The 16,412-nt window shown below is 40.0% G+C and overlaps 1 protein-coding gene across 2 annotated transcripts in view; it reads left to right on the top strand.

Moving 5' to 3' along the window:
* The first annotated feature begins 359 nt into the window (after nt 1-359).
* itpk1b (inositol-tetrakisphosphate 1-kinase b) overlaps nt 360-16,412 on the top strand; it is a 44,876-nt gene continuing 28,823 nt past the window's right edge. Inside the window, exons 1-3 of one of the 2 annotated variants that reach the window (XM_081602940.1) lie at nt 360-594; nt 979-1,144; nt 8,777-8,801. In XM_081602940.1, coding sequence (XP_081459066.1) covers nt 1,050-1,144; nt 8,777-8,801 — 120 coding nt within the window. In that variant the 5' untranslated portion in view covers nt 360-594; nt 979-1,049. The remainder of the gene's footprint in view (nt 595-978; nt 1,145-8,776; nt 8,802-16,412) is intronic. The other variant, XM_008400067.3, reaches the window with a different exon arrangement.

Consider the following 16,412-nt stretch of genomic DNA (forward strand, 5'->3'; position numbering starts at 1 on the left):
TGGGTAGAAAATACTGAATTTTACTCAGTAAGAAAAACTTCATAATAAAATTATTAAACTAAAAGTAAAAAAAAAATAAAAAATACAGGGTAGTAAAAATACTCGTGAAATTTTTTTTTTTTTTTTTTTCAAAACATTTACTCAAATGTAGCTGAATAAATTGTAACTAGGAACTACCTAACTCTCCTTTTATGGACATGAAACTTGGCAAAAAATAAAACCAGGTTGGCGTTAGAAATATGACAGAGGAGTCTTTCAATCTATGAAACCAAACAAAACATTTTCAAACTAAAGAAGTGAATGGTTCGGTATTATTGGAGCAGGAGGACCCGGGATGTGTGCGGTCAGCTCCCAGGGTTTTGTCATTTCCGTGGCGTCAGTGAAGGCAGCAACAGGACCCAGGGTGTGTGCAGTCAGTCAAGCTGACAGAGGGAGACAGGGAGAGGGAAACACGGGGAACATCTGTGCCTGGTTCAGCCGTGTCCGTCTTCGGTCTCCTCGGGTCTCTCTGCGGTGGTCGGACCGGATCATGGACCGGTCTCTGAGCTAGTTCCCGAGGAAAACACGGACCGAACCCCGGAGCTAAACCTGCAGGTTGGTTAGCTGTGCGATTCTCCCTAACTAGTCTAGTCAGTTAGTTGATCCGCAGGTTAACAGCTGGCTGGCCGCTGTGTGATCTTCTCACACAACGAGGATGAGCGTCTGAGGTTCGGATAAGCGGGTTTCAGCGTGGGGAAGCAGCTAGCTTCAGTTAGCTTCTCAGAGTCACAGCAGCTAGCCTGCTAGCGTTAGCCGTTAGCAGCGGAGGGAACGAGCGTGCGCGCGCGCGTGTCCAGACACCCAGCACATAAAAGCTGAAAGCTCCTCCTGCGTGGGTCAGGAGTGATAGGTCCACTCCTCCCGGGACTGATTGTTGGTGGTTATCCCCGCCCGTGTGGTTGGTTGGCTGGCCGCTGACTTCCTGCCCCGTCCCCGCAGGTGGAGCCTCCATCATCTTCCCCATCATCCCCGCCAGTTCCCCCCAGAGGAGCCCGAGCAGCGCAGCGAGGATGCAGACCTTCCTGAGGGGCCGCCGGGTGGGCTACTGGCTCAGCGAGAAGAAGATGAAGAAGCTGAACTTCCAGGCCTTCGCGGATCTCTGCAGGTTGGTGGTTCTGTTCGGATGGTTTGGGTCTGGTACCGGGTGGTGGGGCAGGAGGTTGGAAGCAAGCGGTTTATTTTACTGAAAAGTCTGGAAATCTTCTGGTTCCTCTCAGCTTCACACATGGTGGCATTTATACACATGGGGCTGCTTCATTTTATACTTTTTTACAGTGTTTTTTTTTTTTTTATTAATGTATTTTTTTTACACATGGTGGAATTTTATTTATTAAATTATCTTTATTTTTTCATTTTTACATGTACTGATTTCTTTTTCATTTTTCAATTTTTATTTTTTGCATAGTGGTGTTTTATTTATTTTATTTTTTTTACAGGCAGGGAGTTTTGTTTATTTATTGTCATTTATTCAAACGTGGCAATTTATTGATTTACTTTGTGTATAAATAAATGAATTTTGTCTATTTTTCTTTAGACACAGTTGTGTTTTAAACTTTTAGCTGCCACCAAACAAATTGATTCTAAGAATAACTCCAAACCTTCTGCTTTTCTGGCCTTTCTTACAATAAACCTATAACTTTTTCTTTAATTTCCACTCTTGTGAAGTTGTATTTTAGTACTTTTCCATCTAAATGCCTGCAGATTGAAGTCAGCCCTGACTCCATGAGGAAATCCTCACGCTTTATTTTCCGCTTAATCCCTCCCAAAGCTTCTCCGTCTTCACTTGTGACTCACTCCGGTTCTCCTGTTACATTTACAGCCACGTCTCTGATTTGTAAACAGTTCCAACGTTGCAGCTTGGAGTTAAATCCATTATTTAAACTGCAGTATTCTGAAAGTCAGAAGGTAATATCCAGAGGGAAGCAACAGGAGGAGAGTTTCTTGTCAAGGCTTGATTCTTGTGCGTTGTTAATGGACTCTGTCTTTCTGGAGCGTTTCCCCCAGTAACAGTGCATTCACTGGTACAAGGAGCGCTGTGATTTTCTTAGATAAGTTCATCTGATTGTCAGTTCTCAGTATGCAGCTTGTTGGAATAAGGAAGGGCTGCCATGGGGGAGGGCAACGCCTCCATTATCTTATGTCGCAAACATAGCCGAAGGGCTTTATCTGAGCTGCGGGATTCCTAAAAACGATATTTGGCACGTGAAGCGGTATTTTTCTCCTCCGGTGATGCTCGCTGAGCAGGTCGCAGGTCGCGAGTGCTGAGTGTATTCTCACCTTTTCTGCGGCGGCGGTGTTGACCTGATTGAACCAGCTCAGATTATCTGAACGTAATCCAACAAAAACATTTTTAATCTCCTCATAAAACGCCCCACAAACACCTTCTGCCTTCATCCAAATCCCCCCTGCAGCGCTGAGGAGCCACTATTACATTTACCTGAGTAACTGTCTGGGAAAAATTTACTTTTAGGAGTATTTTTACTACACTGTATTTTTAAATCTTGGATAAATTATTATGAAATATTGCTACACACACCTGCAGTTTTACTGTGAAAGAATCTGATTTAGAAAAACTGTTTCTTTTGCCTGATTTTGTTATTTTGTCATTTATACAAATTATTTTGGATTTTGGCTTTTAAAATTCCAAAACTTTCCACATAACGTTATATTTTGATCTGTTTGATTATTTCATTTTAAAATATTAAATGTTTGTTTGGATCAGTAACTCAATACTTCAGTTTTTACCAAATACTCAGAGTCTCATAGTCACTAGTTACATTTACATGAGTACATTTTTGGAAGAAATGTACTTTTAGGAATGTTTTTACTACTCTGTACGTTTTACCTTTACTTGAGTAACTTTATTGTGAAGTATCGCTACTTTTACTTGAGTAAAATATCTGGATACTCGACCTGCTGAGAGTAACTTCACTGAATGAAGAACCAAAAATTCACACAAACCTGCAGTCTTTGGTAAAGTTTCATGAGTCTTATTTAGAAAGAAATTGATTTTGAAAATGTTTTTGTTTTGCCTAATTTTATTTTGTATTTCTGTTAGCTATATGAATTATTTTAATTTTGGTGCTTAAGTTACCAAAATTTCCACATATTCATATTTTTCTCCATCTAATGATGCAATTTTGAAATATTAAAGGTTTTGATCTGTTACTCTCACTACTTGAGTTTCCTTTCTTACCAAATACTTTAACTCTTACTTGACTAATTTATTTTACTTGAGTAAAAAGATATAGCTACAATTTTACTCTAATCTTCTCAATGCTGCCCTTGGACACAGACTGAACAATGTTAGAAATGAAGCTTAGCCAGCTCTACACCTCCATTTGTTTTGCTTGTATCAGGTTTTGCCTCTTTTGACCTACAAACTGTGTTTGAAATGTTTCTGTCACCAGTTTAACTGCTGCCTCTCACTGAAACTGTTCTTCAGGTTCTGTCTGAACTGAGAAAGTTAAGCAACAACTTATCTGTAGGAGGAAGGAAATGATTCGACTGATAACAATCTGATGTGTTTGGATATCTGCAGTAGAGTCAGTTTTTTTAAATCACAGGAAGATTTTCTAGTTTTAGCCAATCTTGTCTTCGTCTTTTCTGGGTGCTGTCTGTTGCAGCTGCAGATGAATGCTGCAGGTCAGGAGCAGCTGCCTGCTTTCTGTCTGCGGTGTTCGCTGCGGATCCGACGGCCTTCGGCGCAGTCGAGTCGGAATGTTTGATTAAAATGTTTCTAATCTTGACAAGGTCGCTGCGTTCTGCTTTAACAGGGTTGATGAGATTAAACCGGGTCAAACCCGCACACGTTAAATCACGACAGCGGCTGCAGGATGTAAACATTTAAACTTGTTTCTGTCAATAAAACACCAGATCACTGCAGGCGGTTACCAGGTACACCGTTATCCTCGCGCAAGGTTGAGGGTTGAGTAAATACAGAGTTCAGTTTTCAAGTCAATATTCCATTTATTAAATGGGAAATGTTTCCCTGCACTGCAAAAACACAAAATCTTAATAGATACTTTGGCCTAGTTTTTGAGCCGAGATGTTGGTGCACTTAAAATAAAACAAAACCAACTTACAAGTCACTTTTCAGCAAGTTATAAGAGCTTGTTTAATAATTCCTTAATATTGATTAAAAAATGTGCTTGTTCAACTGGCATATTATTTAATTTATAACAAGGGAAAAATGTCTTGTAATAAACAAAATCTGCCAGTAGAACTAGTATTTTTTAAATTAACATTAAGGAATTAATTGCATAAAACAAGCTCTTATAACTTGCTGAAAAGTGACTTGAAAGTTAGTTTTGTCTTATTTTAAGTGCACTAACATATTAGTTACTTGGTAAAGTTTTGCTTTTTTACAGTGTGTGTAATAAGTAATAAACCTGATCTGCAACCTGTGGCTCCTAATAATCTTTAGCTTAAAATAAGGAATGAAGAATTGTTTTAATTCAGCCATGTTCGAAAATTTTCCAGCATGAACGCCCTTCTGTGTTGGGGATAAAAAAATACAAATTCGCAGTTGTGGTGTTTCCCTTAATAAAAGAAACGCAATTAAAATCACATGTGAGTAAGTTTACTTTGTCTCTAAAACATGATCCTCCAACTACTTCCTGTTGTTTCCTTTCATGGTTTCACCAGTAGTAACATCCAGTTGTTGGCCATGGGACTAATGTGATAAAAAAAAGTGTTTTCATTGTAGTTTTGCAAGATACAATAATTTCATTAGGGTCACATGAAAAACTGCATTCTGGCGCTAAAACCTTTGATCAAAAATAGATTTTTTTAAATTGCTGTGTTTCCATTAAGCAAATTTAATTTTGAAATGTCAAAGTTTGCAGTTATATGGTCAATGAAAATGCACCTCAGAAGATGGTTTTTAAACCCTTAAGCCTACTTCGTGTTGTCAGACAGGTTCTGCTTTGGTGATTATTTGAATCTAAAGTAACCTGGATGTGAAACTGAACTCTTCTTTTCAAAATTAAACTGTTGACATTATTTAAAAACGGGGGAACTAATTTTTTACATGTAGCCATGTTGGTTTTAGTAAACTAAGTGATCTTTTGGGTTGATATTAAAACGTGTTTGATGATTTGAAATGTTTATGTGTGACGGGAAAAAAAAACAAAACGGAGGAAATAAATTTTTTGACGGGAGACTTTTCTCCCGGTTCCTCCAGATTTTCTCCTTCTGCCTCTTTAACAATGCATCAGAGCGAAGTGATCTCCATATCTGAGGTGGGTTGAAACTGAGGCTCCATTCACTACATGAAACCCGCCAGCTGCAGGATTAAATATCTGCATTGTTGCAAAGCTGTGAATGGCCACGCTACTGTTACCATGGCGCTGTAAATCAAGCTGGACCGGCTTGTACCAAGGCTCAGCCCCTTTTCGGTTCCTCTCACCTGCAAATGTGTGAGCAAGTTATCAATTAATGAGTTGATTGATCAACTAACAATTAATTGACAATTTTCTTAAAAACTTGTGCTTTCTCTTGAATCAAGAGGAACGGCCGTCTCTCTATCAGAAAAACTGTACTCAAAGTGAAACTTAAGGAGCTCGTTGTGTGTTTATATTTCAAACAGAACCGCATGAAGTGCAGTTTGCGTCCCATACTGGACTCTGTCCATTCATCCATCCATTTTCTTCCGTTTCATCCGGGGTCGGGTCGCGGGGGCAACAGCTTCAGAAGGGAGGCCCAGACTTCCCTCCCCAGCCACTTCTTCCAGTTCCTCCAGGGGAACCCCAAGGCGTTCCCAAGCCAGCCGAGAGACATAGTCCCTCCAGCGTGTCCTGGGTCTTCTCCGAGGCCTCCTCCCGGTGGGACGTGCCCGGAACACCTCACCAGGGAGGCGTCCAGGAGGCATCCTAACCAGATGCCCGAGCCACCTCAACTGGCTCCTCTCGACATGGAGGAGCAGCGACTCTACTTTGAGTCCCTCCCGGATGATCGAGCTTCTCACCCTTTGGGTCACCCCATGACCCAAAGCTCATGACCATAGATGAGGGTGGGAACATAGATCAACCGGTAAATCGAGAGCTTCGCTTTTTGACTCAGCTCTCTCTTCACCACGACGGACCGGTACAGCGGCCGCTTTACGGCAGACGCTGCCCCAATCCGCCTGTCTATCTCCCGCTCCCTTCTTCTCCCATTCGTGAACAAGATCCCCAGATACTTAAACTCCTCCACTTGAGGCAGGACGACCCCCCTGACCCGGAGAAGGCACTCTACCCTTTTCCGGCTCAAGACCATGGCCTCGGATTTGGAGGCATTGAGCCTCATCTCGGCTGCGAACCGCTCCAGCGAGAGCTGCAGATCACGATCTGATGAAGCCAACAGGACCACATCATCCGCAAAAAGCAGAGATGCGATCCTAAGGCCACCAAAACGGATCCCCTCAACACGTCGGCTGCGCCTAGAAATTCTGTCCATGAAAGTAATGAACAGAATCGGTGACAAAGGGCAGCCTTGGCGGAGTCCAACTCTCACCGGAAACAAGCCCGACTTCCTGCCGGCAATGCAGACCAGACTCTGACACCGGTCATACAGGGACCTGACAGCCCGTATCAAAGGGCCTGGTACCCTATAGTCTCGGAGAACACCCCACAAAGCCCCCCTGGGGACACGGTCGAACGCCTTCTCCAAGTCCACAAAACACATGTAGACTGGTTGGGCGAACTCCCATGCACCCTTCAGGACCCTGCTGAGGGTGTAGAGCTGGTTCAGTGTTCCACGGCCAGGACGAAAACCACACTGCTCTTCCTGAATCCGAGATTCGACTATCCGACAAACCCTCCTCTCCAGGACCCCTGAATAGACCTTACCAGGGAGGCTTAAGAGTGTGACTCCCCTGTAATTGGAGCACACCCTCCGGTCCCCCTTTTTAAACAGGGGGACCACCACCCCAGTCTGCCAATCCAGGGGAACTGCCCCCGATGTCCATGCGATATTGCAGAGTCGCGTGAGCCAACACAACCCTACAACATCCAGAGCCTTAAGGAACTTCGGGTGGATCTCATCCACCCCCCAGGGGGCTTCCACTGAGGAGCTTTTTGACCACCTCGGCGTCCTCGACCCCAGAGATTGGAGAGCCCAACCCAGAGTTCCCAGGCTCAGCTTCCTCAACAGAAGGCATGTTGGTGGGATTGAGGAGGTCTTCGAAGTATTCCGTCCACCGGCCCACAACGTCCCGAGCTGAGGTCAGCAGCACAACATCCCCACTATAAACAGTGTTGGTGCTGCACTGCTTCCCCCTCCTGAGACGCCAGGTGGACCAGAATCGCCTCGAAGCCGTACGGAAGTCTGTCTCCATAGCCTCTCCAAACTCCTCCCACGCCCGAGTTTTTGGCTCAGAGACCATCCGAGCCGCATGCCGCTTCGCCCGCCGGTACCCATCAGCTGCTTCTGGAGTCCCACAGGCCAAAAAGGCCCGATAGGACTCCTTCAGCTTGACAGCATCCCTAACTGAAGGCGTCCACCAACGGGTTAGAGGAATGCCGCCACAACAGGCACCAACAACCTTGCGGCCGCAGCTCCGATAAGCCTCAATGGAGGCGCGGAACATGGTCCACTCTAGCCCGGCGCCTCTCACCGTGGGCAACTCCAGAGTGGAAGTATGTCCAGCCCCTCTCAAGGAGACTGGTTCCAGAACCAGAGCCATGCATCGAGGTGAGGCCGACTATTTCTAGCCGGAACCTCTCAGCCTCGCACACTAGCTCCGATTCCTTCCCCACCAGAGAGGTGACGTTCCACGTCCCAAGAGCCAGCTTCTGCAGCCGAGGATCAAACCGCCAGGGTCCCCTCCCTCAGCTGCCGCCTGTAACACAATGCACCCGACCCCTTTGGCCCCTCCGACAGGTTGTGAGCCCATTGGAAGGGGCTCTGTTTGGATCCAAATGTTTACCGTTCTGGTTTGGCCGCCATCTTTGTTTCTGTACCAATGGCTCGGCTTAATCAGCGGCCTCTGCTGGACGGCGGCCAAACTACAACACTAAAAAAAGATCTAAGTGACCCTTATTAGTAAACTCAATGGTAAAGACTTCAATCCAATAAATCATAAGTCAGCAGTTAATTGTATGTTGATTAAGTGTTTGTTTCCCTAATGTGAGCTCTTCTGGTTGGGTTCTGAGATTGAGTGATGGGTCTTTTATGGATCATTAGTTCCTATCAAAGATATAGGCCAACTCCTGGCAAGTTTGGATTTAAAAACAAAAAGAAGATTATTCTTTTTTTCTTTTTTCAAGAAAGTACACATTGTCTATGTATGTTCTACTAAAGTAAATGATTATGATGATTTGGTCAAAATCAAATTACCCGTGTACCTTTCCGGAGAAGAGGAAATAGTAAATATAAATGAACACAATGATTGATTATGACAATCATTGTGTTCATTGACAAATGATTTTTCTTTATTAGAAGAAAAAAGAAACAACAAATTATGGAAAAAACATAATTTGGAAATAAACTATTTCCAAAAATGGAAATAGTTAAAAAAAAAAATTTTATTTTTTTTTAGCAAATAACATCTTAACACTTAAAATGGATGTGGTTATTAATCATTCTGCTATCTTGTCTGGTCTTTGACAGGAATATGTGATTAATGTACCTGATGTACCATTCAGTTAGTAACTTTTATTGGCTTCACATGACATTGATATTTATGAACAGTAGTAAATTATATTTGACTTGTTTTAGAATAAAAATAATGACATTTTCTTTTTCTTTTTTTCAGGAAAAGGGGAATAGAAGTTGTGCAGGTACGTGATCCCTACCTTTTTGTTTAACTTTTATTTTTTATTTATTTATTTTATGACTTAATTGATTATTTGACTCTGCTGTGTGTTGTGTAAGCAGCTCCTGATTAGGTGGAGAGTATTAATCTGTGTTAAAACATAAATTCTTCAAACTGTTGACAGATGATCACCACTAATATTGGTGTTGAAAAGGCGAATGTCTTTATCTCCTAAATATTCTGCAGTAATTAGATTCTGGTAAACTGAGGGAAGTAAAGAGTGAAGTTATGAATGATTAACTGGACACAGCAGCCAGTCTGCAGCTGAGCTGGAACCCCGACTCTTATATTCATTCTTTTCTTCTTGAGGGAGTTTGGAGTTTCCTATGTTGTTTTCATCCCTTCCTGAAAGTTATTTTCTTCTTCTCGCTGTCGCGATTATATAAAAAGACTCAACAAGATTTGTGTTCTGGGAACTGTCCCAAAGTAAACGGTGCTTTGTTTCCGAGTCTCTTCTGGGAGACAGCGGGTCCAAAACGCTGGGATGGGAGACTGACGTTTAATCCACCTGTTGTCCACTGAATCTATTGTCTTTACCAAAGATCTGCAACCTGCAGCCCTCCTGGCCTTCCAAATGCAATAAAGAATTAACAAAAGTTTAACAATAGAAATGTAGTTAAAAAATGCAGTTTGGCCGTTTTTCATTTTTTAAATTGCAAAAGAATGAAACTAGAAAGTAGCAGAAATGTTTGGGATCTATTTTACTACTTAGTAGAAAATGTGCTTTTAAAAAAAATATTGTGTAGAACTGAAGTGATTAATTAGATTAATCGTGATTAATCGACTTTTGAAATAACCATCAACTAATGAAGTAATCAATTAATCATTAACGGCAGTATGCAGACTCTGGTTAGTGAAAAAAAGCTGAAAGTACAACATATCCAGTGCAGCATTTAATCCAAAACTGTAAAAAATATACATTTAGCCCTTTTGTCTGTAAATATGTTTTTATATGTAAATATGTTTTACTCAGGTGGGATAGTTTTAGCTTCACCTGGTTCAAATTCTGTAAAGAAAAACTCATTCATCACCTTTAGCTACTGAATTATCAATCGGTATTAGAAAAAAATAGATAACAGATAAGCGCTAAGCAGAAAAGACTAATATTATTAGTATTTTTTAGCTGCAGATGCATCTTTTGCTATAAATGATCAAGTGTTCACTAAAGAAATGCTGTTATATTTCATTTTAGGCAATAAAATGTTAATTTTCTTATTTAAATTTTTAATTTATGTGCATAGTTAAAGTATTTTTAATATTGTATAAAATAGTCTTAAGTGGTTAAAATTGATATAAAAAATCGATTAATCGTTAGTATCACAAGTATTTCTAAAAGAACTAAATATTTACTGTGGTATTTTTTCATGACTATTTGTCTAAATAAAGCCTTGTGTCTAAACGAGGCGTGTCTTTGCCTCGATTCGTCAGGCCTGAAGTTTTGTGTGTCAGAAACGTTTCCTGACAGAGAGAGTTTGGGTCGCCGCCGGGTTAGTGGAGTAAGAGCAGGATGTTTACTGCAGATAAAAACCCATTTCTGTTTTGCTCATTCGCCGTTCATTTGAAGCTTTAAAGACGGCCGGTTTCACAGCTGCTGCGTTGACAGCCTTCAGAGGAAGCTGGGAGGAGATGATTTGTCTCTTTCAGTCTAATCAGCTGGCCTTGTCCCTGGAGAGAGACAGAGCAGCTGACCCTGGCGGTGACAGCTCGACCCTGGAACGATAAGCCAAACCCTGGAAAATAAATCCTTAAAGCAGCTCGTTTACCATCTTCATGTTTGGTTTTAGCCTAATAAAACATAACAAACACGGCTTGTTGGTTTTAGACTGTTTTCTGCTGCTAATTTAATCGACGAATGGAGAAAATAATCATCAGCAGAGTCAGAAATAAACCAAAAACACTTGATTGAATCAGGAAGGGAATGATTTGCAATTGAGATCATTTACTCTCACTTGTTAATATTAACCAGGACTGCAACCAATATTTATTTTAGTAGTCAATTATTCTGACGATTAAACGGTTTAATCTCAGTAAAACATTTTCATTAAACCACTTAGGCTCATTCTATACTATTAGAAATACTTTTAAAATATACTTTTCAAATGTATTTCTAATATTAGCATAATTTTCATTTTTTAAATAAGAAAATAAACATTTTATTGCCTAAACAACATATCATTCCTATAGTGAATGCTTAATCATTTGTAGCATCTGCAGCTACAAAGAAAAAAGAAATATACTTTTGTCATCAATTTGTGAAAAGTTCAACCCTGTTTGCTTCACTTAAACATCAACACAGTCGCTAATCTGTTGACTTTTTTTTGGATTAAGCTACTAATAATTGGATAGAAATTTTTTTTTTTTTACAGAATTTGAACAAGGTGAAGCTGAAACTTTACAACTTGAGGACTTCTGGGAATAACATTTACAAACAAAGGTGTTTTTTTTATCTTAAATGCAAAATGTGTATGTATTTAGTGCAGTTTTGGCTTAATTACTGCTCTGATTATGTTGTTTTTTCATTAAGTGGTCTTTTTTGACCCTGTTAACAATTAAATTAGTTGACAATTATTTAAATGATCAATTAATCACAATTAATCATTTCAGCCCTGCACAGATCTCCAGTTATTTTTGACTATCTCCATGTGTGCAGATGGTTTCAGATCTGTTCTCTGTAAAACAATTTACTGGCAAAGGTTTCTTCATCTTGAATTAAAACTGTATGTATGTTTTGTATAATTTTGGCTTAATTATTGCTCTGAGTATGTTGTTTTTTCGGACTTTTTTGAGACTGTATACTCCAGTTAATGAGTGTCACGTTACTGTTTTTTCTAACAAAAACAGTAATTAGATGCTAAATCAGGCATCTAATTACTAAATTAGAGGCCTATTATTTTAATTAGATGCCTATTATTTTAATAATCGATTAGTCATGACTAACCTGATTAACCTGATTAATCTGATTAATCGTTTCAGTCCCAGTATTATCCAGTAGGTTTTATTGCTCCGGGGTGTTGGTTGTGGGTTTGCCAAATCTGGCTTCCCCGGGGATCTCATTTTGTGTTTCCATTTCGAGTGTGGGAAAGCCGTCCACTTTGATCCCCTCAGGACCGACACAGATAGAAACAAAAAAAGTTCTGGATAACTATCGGAAACACTCAGATCTTCCTGTTGCATCCTGCTTGCATTTGCGTCCCTTTATTGCTGCCCCTCCAGCTCCTGAGAGCGTGGATCCATCCGTCATCCACACATCAGCTGGTCGGCATGTCAGAGCTGATGAGATTAACTGTGCCGGCTTTGATCCGATATTCACTCACAGAGAGAGGACTCTATTGTTTCAGTCTGAGGAAACTTATTGAGTTGGCCTCTATCATTACTCTAAATGTTTAAATAAGCATGGAGGCTGAAAAACCAAGTCTCAGGAGTCTGCCAGGTTTAACAGCCATGATCTCCGACCGCGTTAGGCTTCCTGTGGGCGGGTTCTGGCTTCTGAGAGGTTTTTTTTTTTGGTGAGAATCAGGTGATTAATGAGATTTAACACTAGGACTTCATCATATATTGAATTGCAGTATCGATGTCTCCAACACTGGCAAACAAAAGAATTCAAGAATAGAAAATACTGAAGGAATACAATACTGTCAATTCCATGTAGGCCTGTAGCAATAAGCAATGAAGCAATCAATCGCATGATAAATGTTCATTTGCATGATTTATTGTTTTTCCTTTTCCTCTCTTTCTACGAAAACCTGGATGATAAAAGTCTTCATTCTGGTGCTTTGGTCTTATCTCGCCATTTTTTGAAGGACAGTTTTGTTTACAGAGACTTCATAATTAGATTTGTTTTATTTACTTTGGATATTTAAAATGTCTCCCATTTCCAGTGTTAAATATTAATTAGAATTTAAATTGTATTGATCTTTAAGAATGTCTTCTTTCATTTTTCTTTCATTACCTTTAAATTACTTTAAAATGGTCTCAAAACAACAATATTATCATTTATCGCAATAACTTCTGGGACAAGTTATCGTCCAACAGAATTTGTTACCGTTACAGGCATAGTGCCATGCGATTTTTGAAAGCAAATGATTAACTTTATTAATTATTATTAGGGATATACACATATGAACATTTGAGCCAATATCTGATATTAATTGTGCTGACATGGTCGATGACTGATATTTACCAATCTGATATACTGTATTTCCAGACTATAAATCACAGTTTTTTCATAGGTAGGCAGCTAATAGTCCAGAGCAACTTTTATATTTTTTTTTCCTTTCCATGACGCATTTTTTGTCTGATTGCATTCACCCCAGCCTGGTTCAATCCACTTTAATCAAACTCCAGTTCGTTTGCCTAGAAAGTCCGGTTCGTGTGTGGAGGTGTGAATGTGTAATAAAATTGATGTGGACCAAAAAAGCAAATTCTGGTCCACCTGAAAACCTCGGTTTGGTCTGGTGTGGTTTGAATGTATATATGGATGCAAGCAAACCAGAGGCCACTCCAAAAGCAGGAAGTGGACCATAATGCAGGGCATTCTGGGTAAATACAACCAAAACAAACGTCAGAGTCTGGAGTTAGTGGGAGAAATGTTTTGTGGCCTTTTACTAAAAATAAAAGAGGAATCCTGCAGCCTCTAAAATCTGACGCCACTCCATTTCTGTTTACTTTTTGTGAAGAAGGAAGTTATTCTGTGACATGCAGCCTTACTCATCACTCTGCACAGTGACTCACTAAAACACTTCAGGCCTGGTTTGTTGTGGATTTAGACTCAGTGGAACAGAACCTTCTCCCTATAACATTTAGATGCTTGCGGAGCATCAGAGCTCGCTTTAACCTGCTACTGATCCAGTTTTTACTCTGAGCTCCATCACCATCACAGAGCGCAGTCTTCTTCCTGCTGGACTCTGGAGTATTGAAGAGACCCCATTAGCCTAATGAGATCCCAGCTCAACCTTCCTGGAGGATTTATGGTTTCAGGGGAAATCCTTCATCCCAGTCTCATGTTCTCATATTTCCTCCAGACTCTAAAACCTTGATTTTCAAATTGAATGTAAACTTTATTTTTATCTGAGATAAACGGAGATAAACAACTGAAATTTGTCACTACAGCAGTGGTGGGCACCACTAACTAAAAATTTGTTGCATTAACCCTGAAGCACTAATCATAAACATTAGTTCTGCTAAAGCACTACACCAACACAGTATTTAGTAGAAGCTAAATTACTATAGCTATATGGTTTTTACAGAGGCTAACGCTAAAACACTATACACAATGTTGTGTTGCCTACAACATTGGTGTAGGTTAGCGTCACTGTGCTATACCAACACAGAATTCAGTAGAATGCTAATGTGCTATACTGACACAGTTTTTACAGAGGCTAACACTAAAACGCTACAACACAGTATTTATCAGAAGTTAATACTAAATGTCATATCAATACAATAGCTAAAGTGCTATACCAACACAGCTTTTTGAAGAGGCTACTGCTAAATGCTACACTAACATGGTATTTATCAGAAGGTAACGCTAAAGTGCTAACACGCAATAACAACGAGGTTTTTATGGAGGCTAACGCTAAAGTGCTACACCAACACAATATTTGTCGAAAGCTAATGCTAAAGCACTATCTTCAATTCAAATCATATTTTCCTTGAAAGACTACAACTCTTTATCAGCAATTTAATTTTATATTTTATAATTTACGTGTTCTATAATGCTCTTGGATATTGTGTTTGTTTATTTCTTTTAGAAAGTGTCTGTTGCCTCATTCACACACAAAATAAATGGTTCATCAGATTGTTTTAGCAACCAGAAAAAGCTCAGTGGTGCTAGCTTAATGAGGTCTGGAAAGGTTGTGGTCTTCCTCTCTGGGCACAGCTCAGCCCCACAGCGGCTTTTCATCAAAACTGGAAATATATTGATCCCTGACCTCCCCTCTCCCACCGCCATTCGCCTGTTTTCTGTTCTGTCCATCAGAACTAAGGCCCAACTCTGCTTTTTAGTCCCACTGGGACGCGCTAAGACGTCATCGGACGTTTCTGCTTTCAGCATTTAGCCGGACTTTTCTGCTGAGCTTCAGCATGAACTCTAAAGCGGGGTCAGTTTGCCTACGAAATGTGTCTGCGAGCGGGTGATGACCCCCTCCCCACTGCTGCACAGCCCTGTTTTTACGAAGAGGCCAGACCCTGGACGGGCCCTCTGTGTTGTGTAAGCGGGAGATTAAAAGCCGTGCCTCAGTGGAATTAGAGATTCGGGTCCAGCAGGCCTCATCACGCTGACATTGCTGGCTAAACAGAAAGCAAAAGCACGTCACAGCAAGTCATCACCGCTGCTCCGAAACAGCTGGCCTCAGACACCCCAGAACAGATTCCCAATGGTTTCCAGGAGCAGAAAGGAAATTAAATGGCTTCTTTTAAAGCAGGCTAACTTTTGGTCGCCACAAACTCAATAAATTGTTTGCATTCCTGCATATATTTCCAATTATCACCTAGAGTAGAAAGATAACAAGATCTAGAAAACAAAACTACTCAGATGTGTTTCCTCTAGTACTGCAACTACCAATTATTTTAGAAATCAATTATTCTGATTAATTAATTGATTAATCAGATAATTTCTTTAAACATTCTGCAGGTTTTTAATGAAAATATTAGAAAAACATTAAAAGATGCAAGTAAATAAATTATTTTTTGTATATAAGAAAATAATTTTATTGCTTAAAATGCAATAACGGCATTCTCTTACTGAACGCTTAATCATTCCTCTGCAGCTATAAAATACTTTTAATATCAGCATGTGAAAAGCTCAGCCCTTTCTTTTTGACTTGATATCAGTACAGTGTAGAGCTGATCTATTGATTATTTTTGGATTAACTTATTAGTAGATGGATAGCAAAAAAGTGCTTAATAGGGAATTTTTTCAAATAATTTGAGCCAGGCGAAGCTGAAACTTTGCTACTAGACAAGTTTTGGGTAGAAGATATTTACAGACAAAGGCTTTTCTTAATTTTAAAATGCTAAATGTATATGTTTTTGGTAAAGTTTTGGCTTAATTACTGCTCTGAGTAAGTTGTTCTTTCAGCAAATAATCTTTTTTGAGTCTGTGTTTATTGTTATTTCATTAATCTGTTCATCGCCATTAATCTGATTAATCGTTTCAGCCCTAATTTACTCTGCATGTTTCCATTTACCTTTAACTTTTGATGGATTCCCCAGTAAGAGACGATGAAAGATATTTCTTTCTGTACTAATTTAATCCAGTGGAGAGTAAAGGCGTTGTAGTTAATTTTAATACCTGCAACTAACTGTATTTTAAGGTCACGCGTAAAACTTTGCAAATGCAAACAAATCTTCAAATACATTCAATTTTGTAGACATCTCCTGTTGTCTGATGAAACCAAAGTGGAACTTTTTGGTCATAATAATCACCGTTATATTTATAGGAAAAACATGGATGCTTGTACTAACTTAACTGTGAAGTATGGGGGTGGTGGCATCATGCTGTGGGAGGCACTTCAAAGATTATTATATGGAAATATTGAAGAATCACCTGAAGACATCAGCGAGGAAGTAAAAGTTT

The sequence above is a fragment of the Poecilia reticulata genome, chromosome 22, assembly GCF_904066995.2.
Source record: "Poecilia reticulata chromosome 22, P_reticulata-male-v2, whole genome shotgun sequence".
NCBI classification, from domain to species: Eukaryota; Metazoa; Chordata; class Actinopteri; order Cyprinodontiformes; family Poeciliidae; genus Poecilia; species Poecilia reticulata.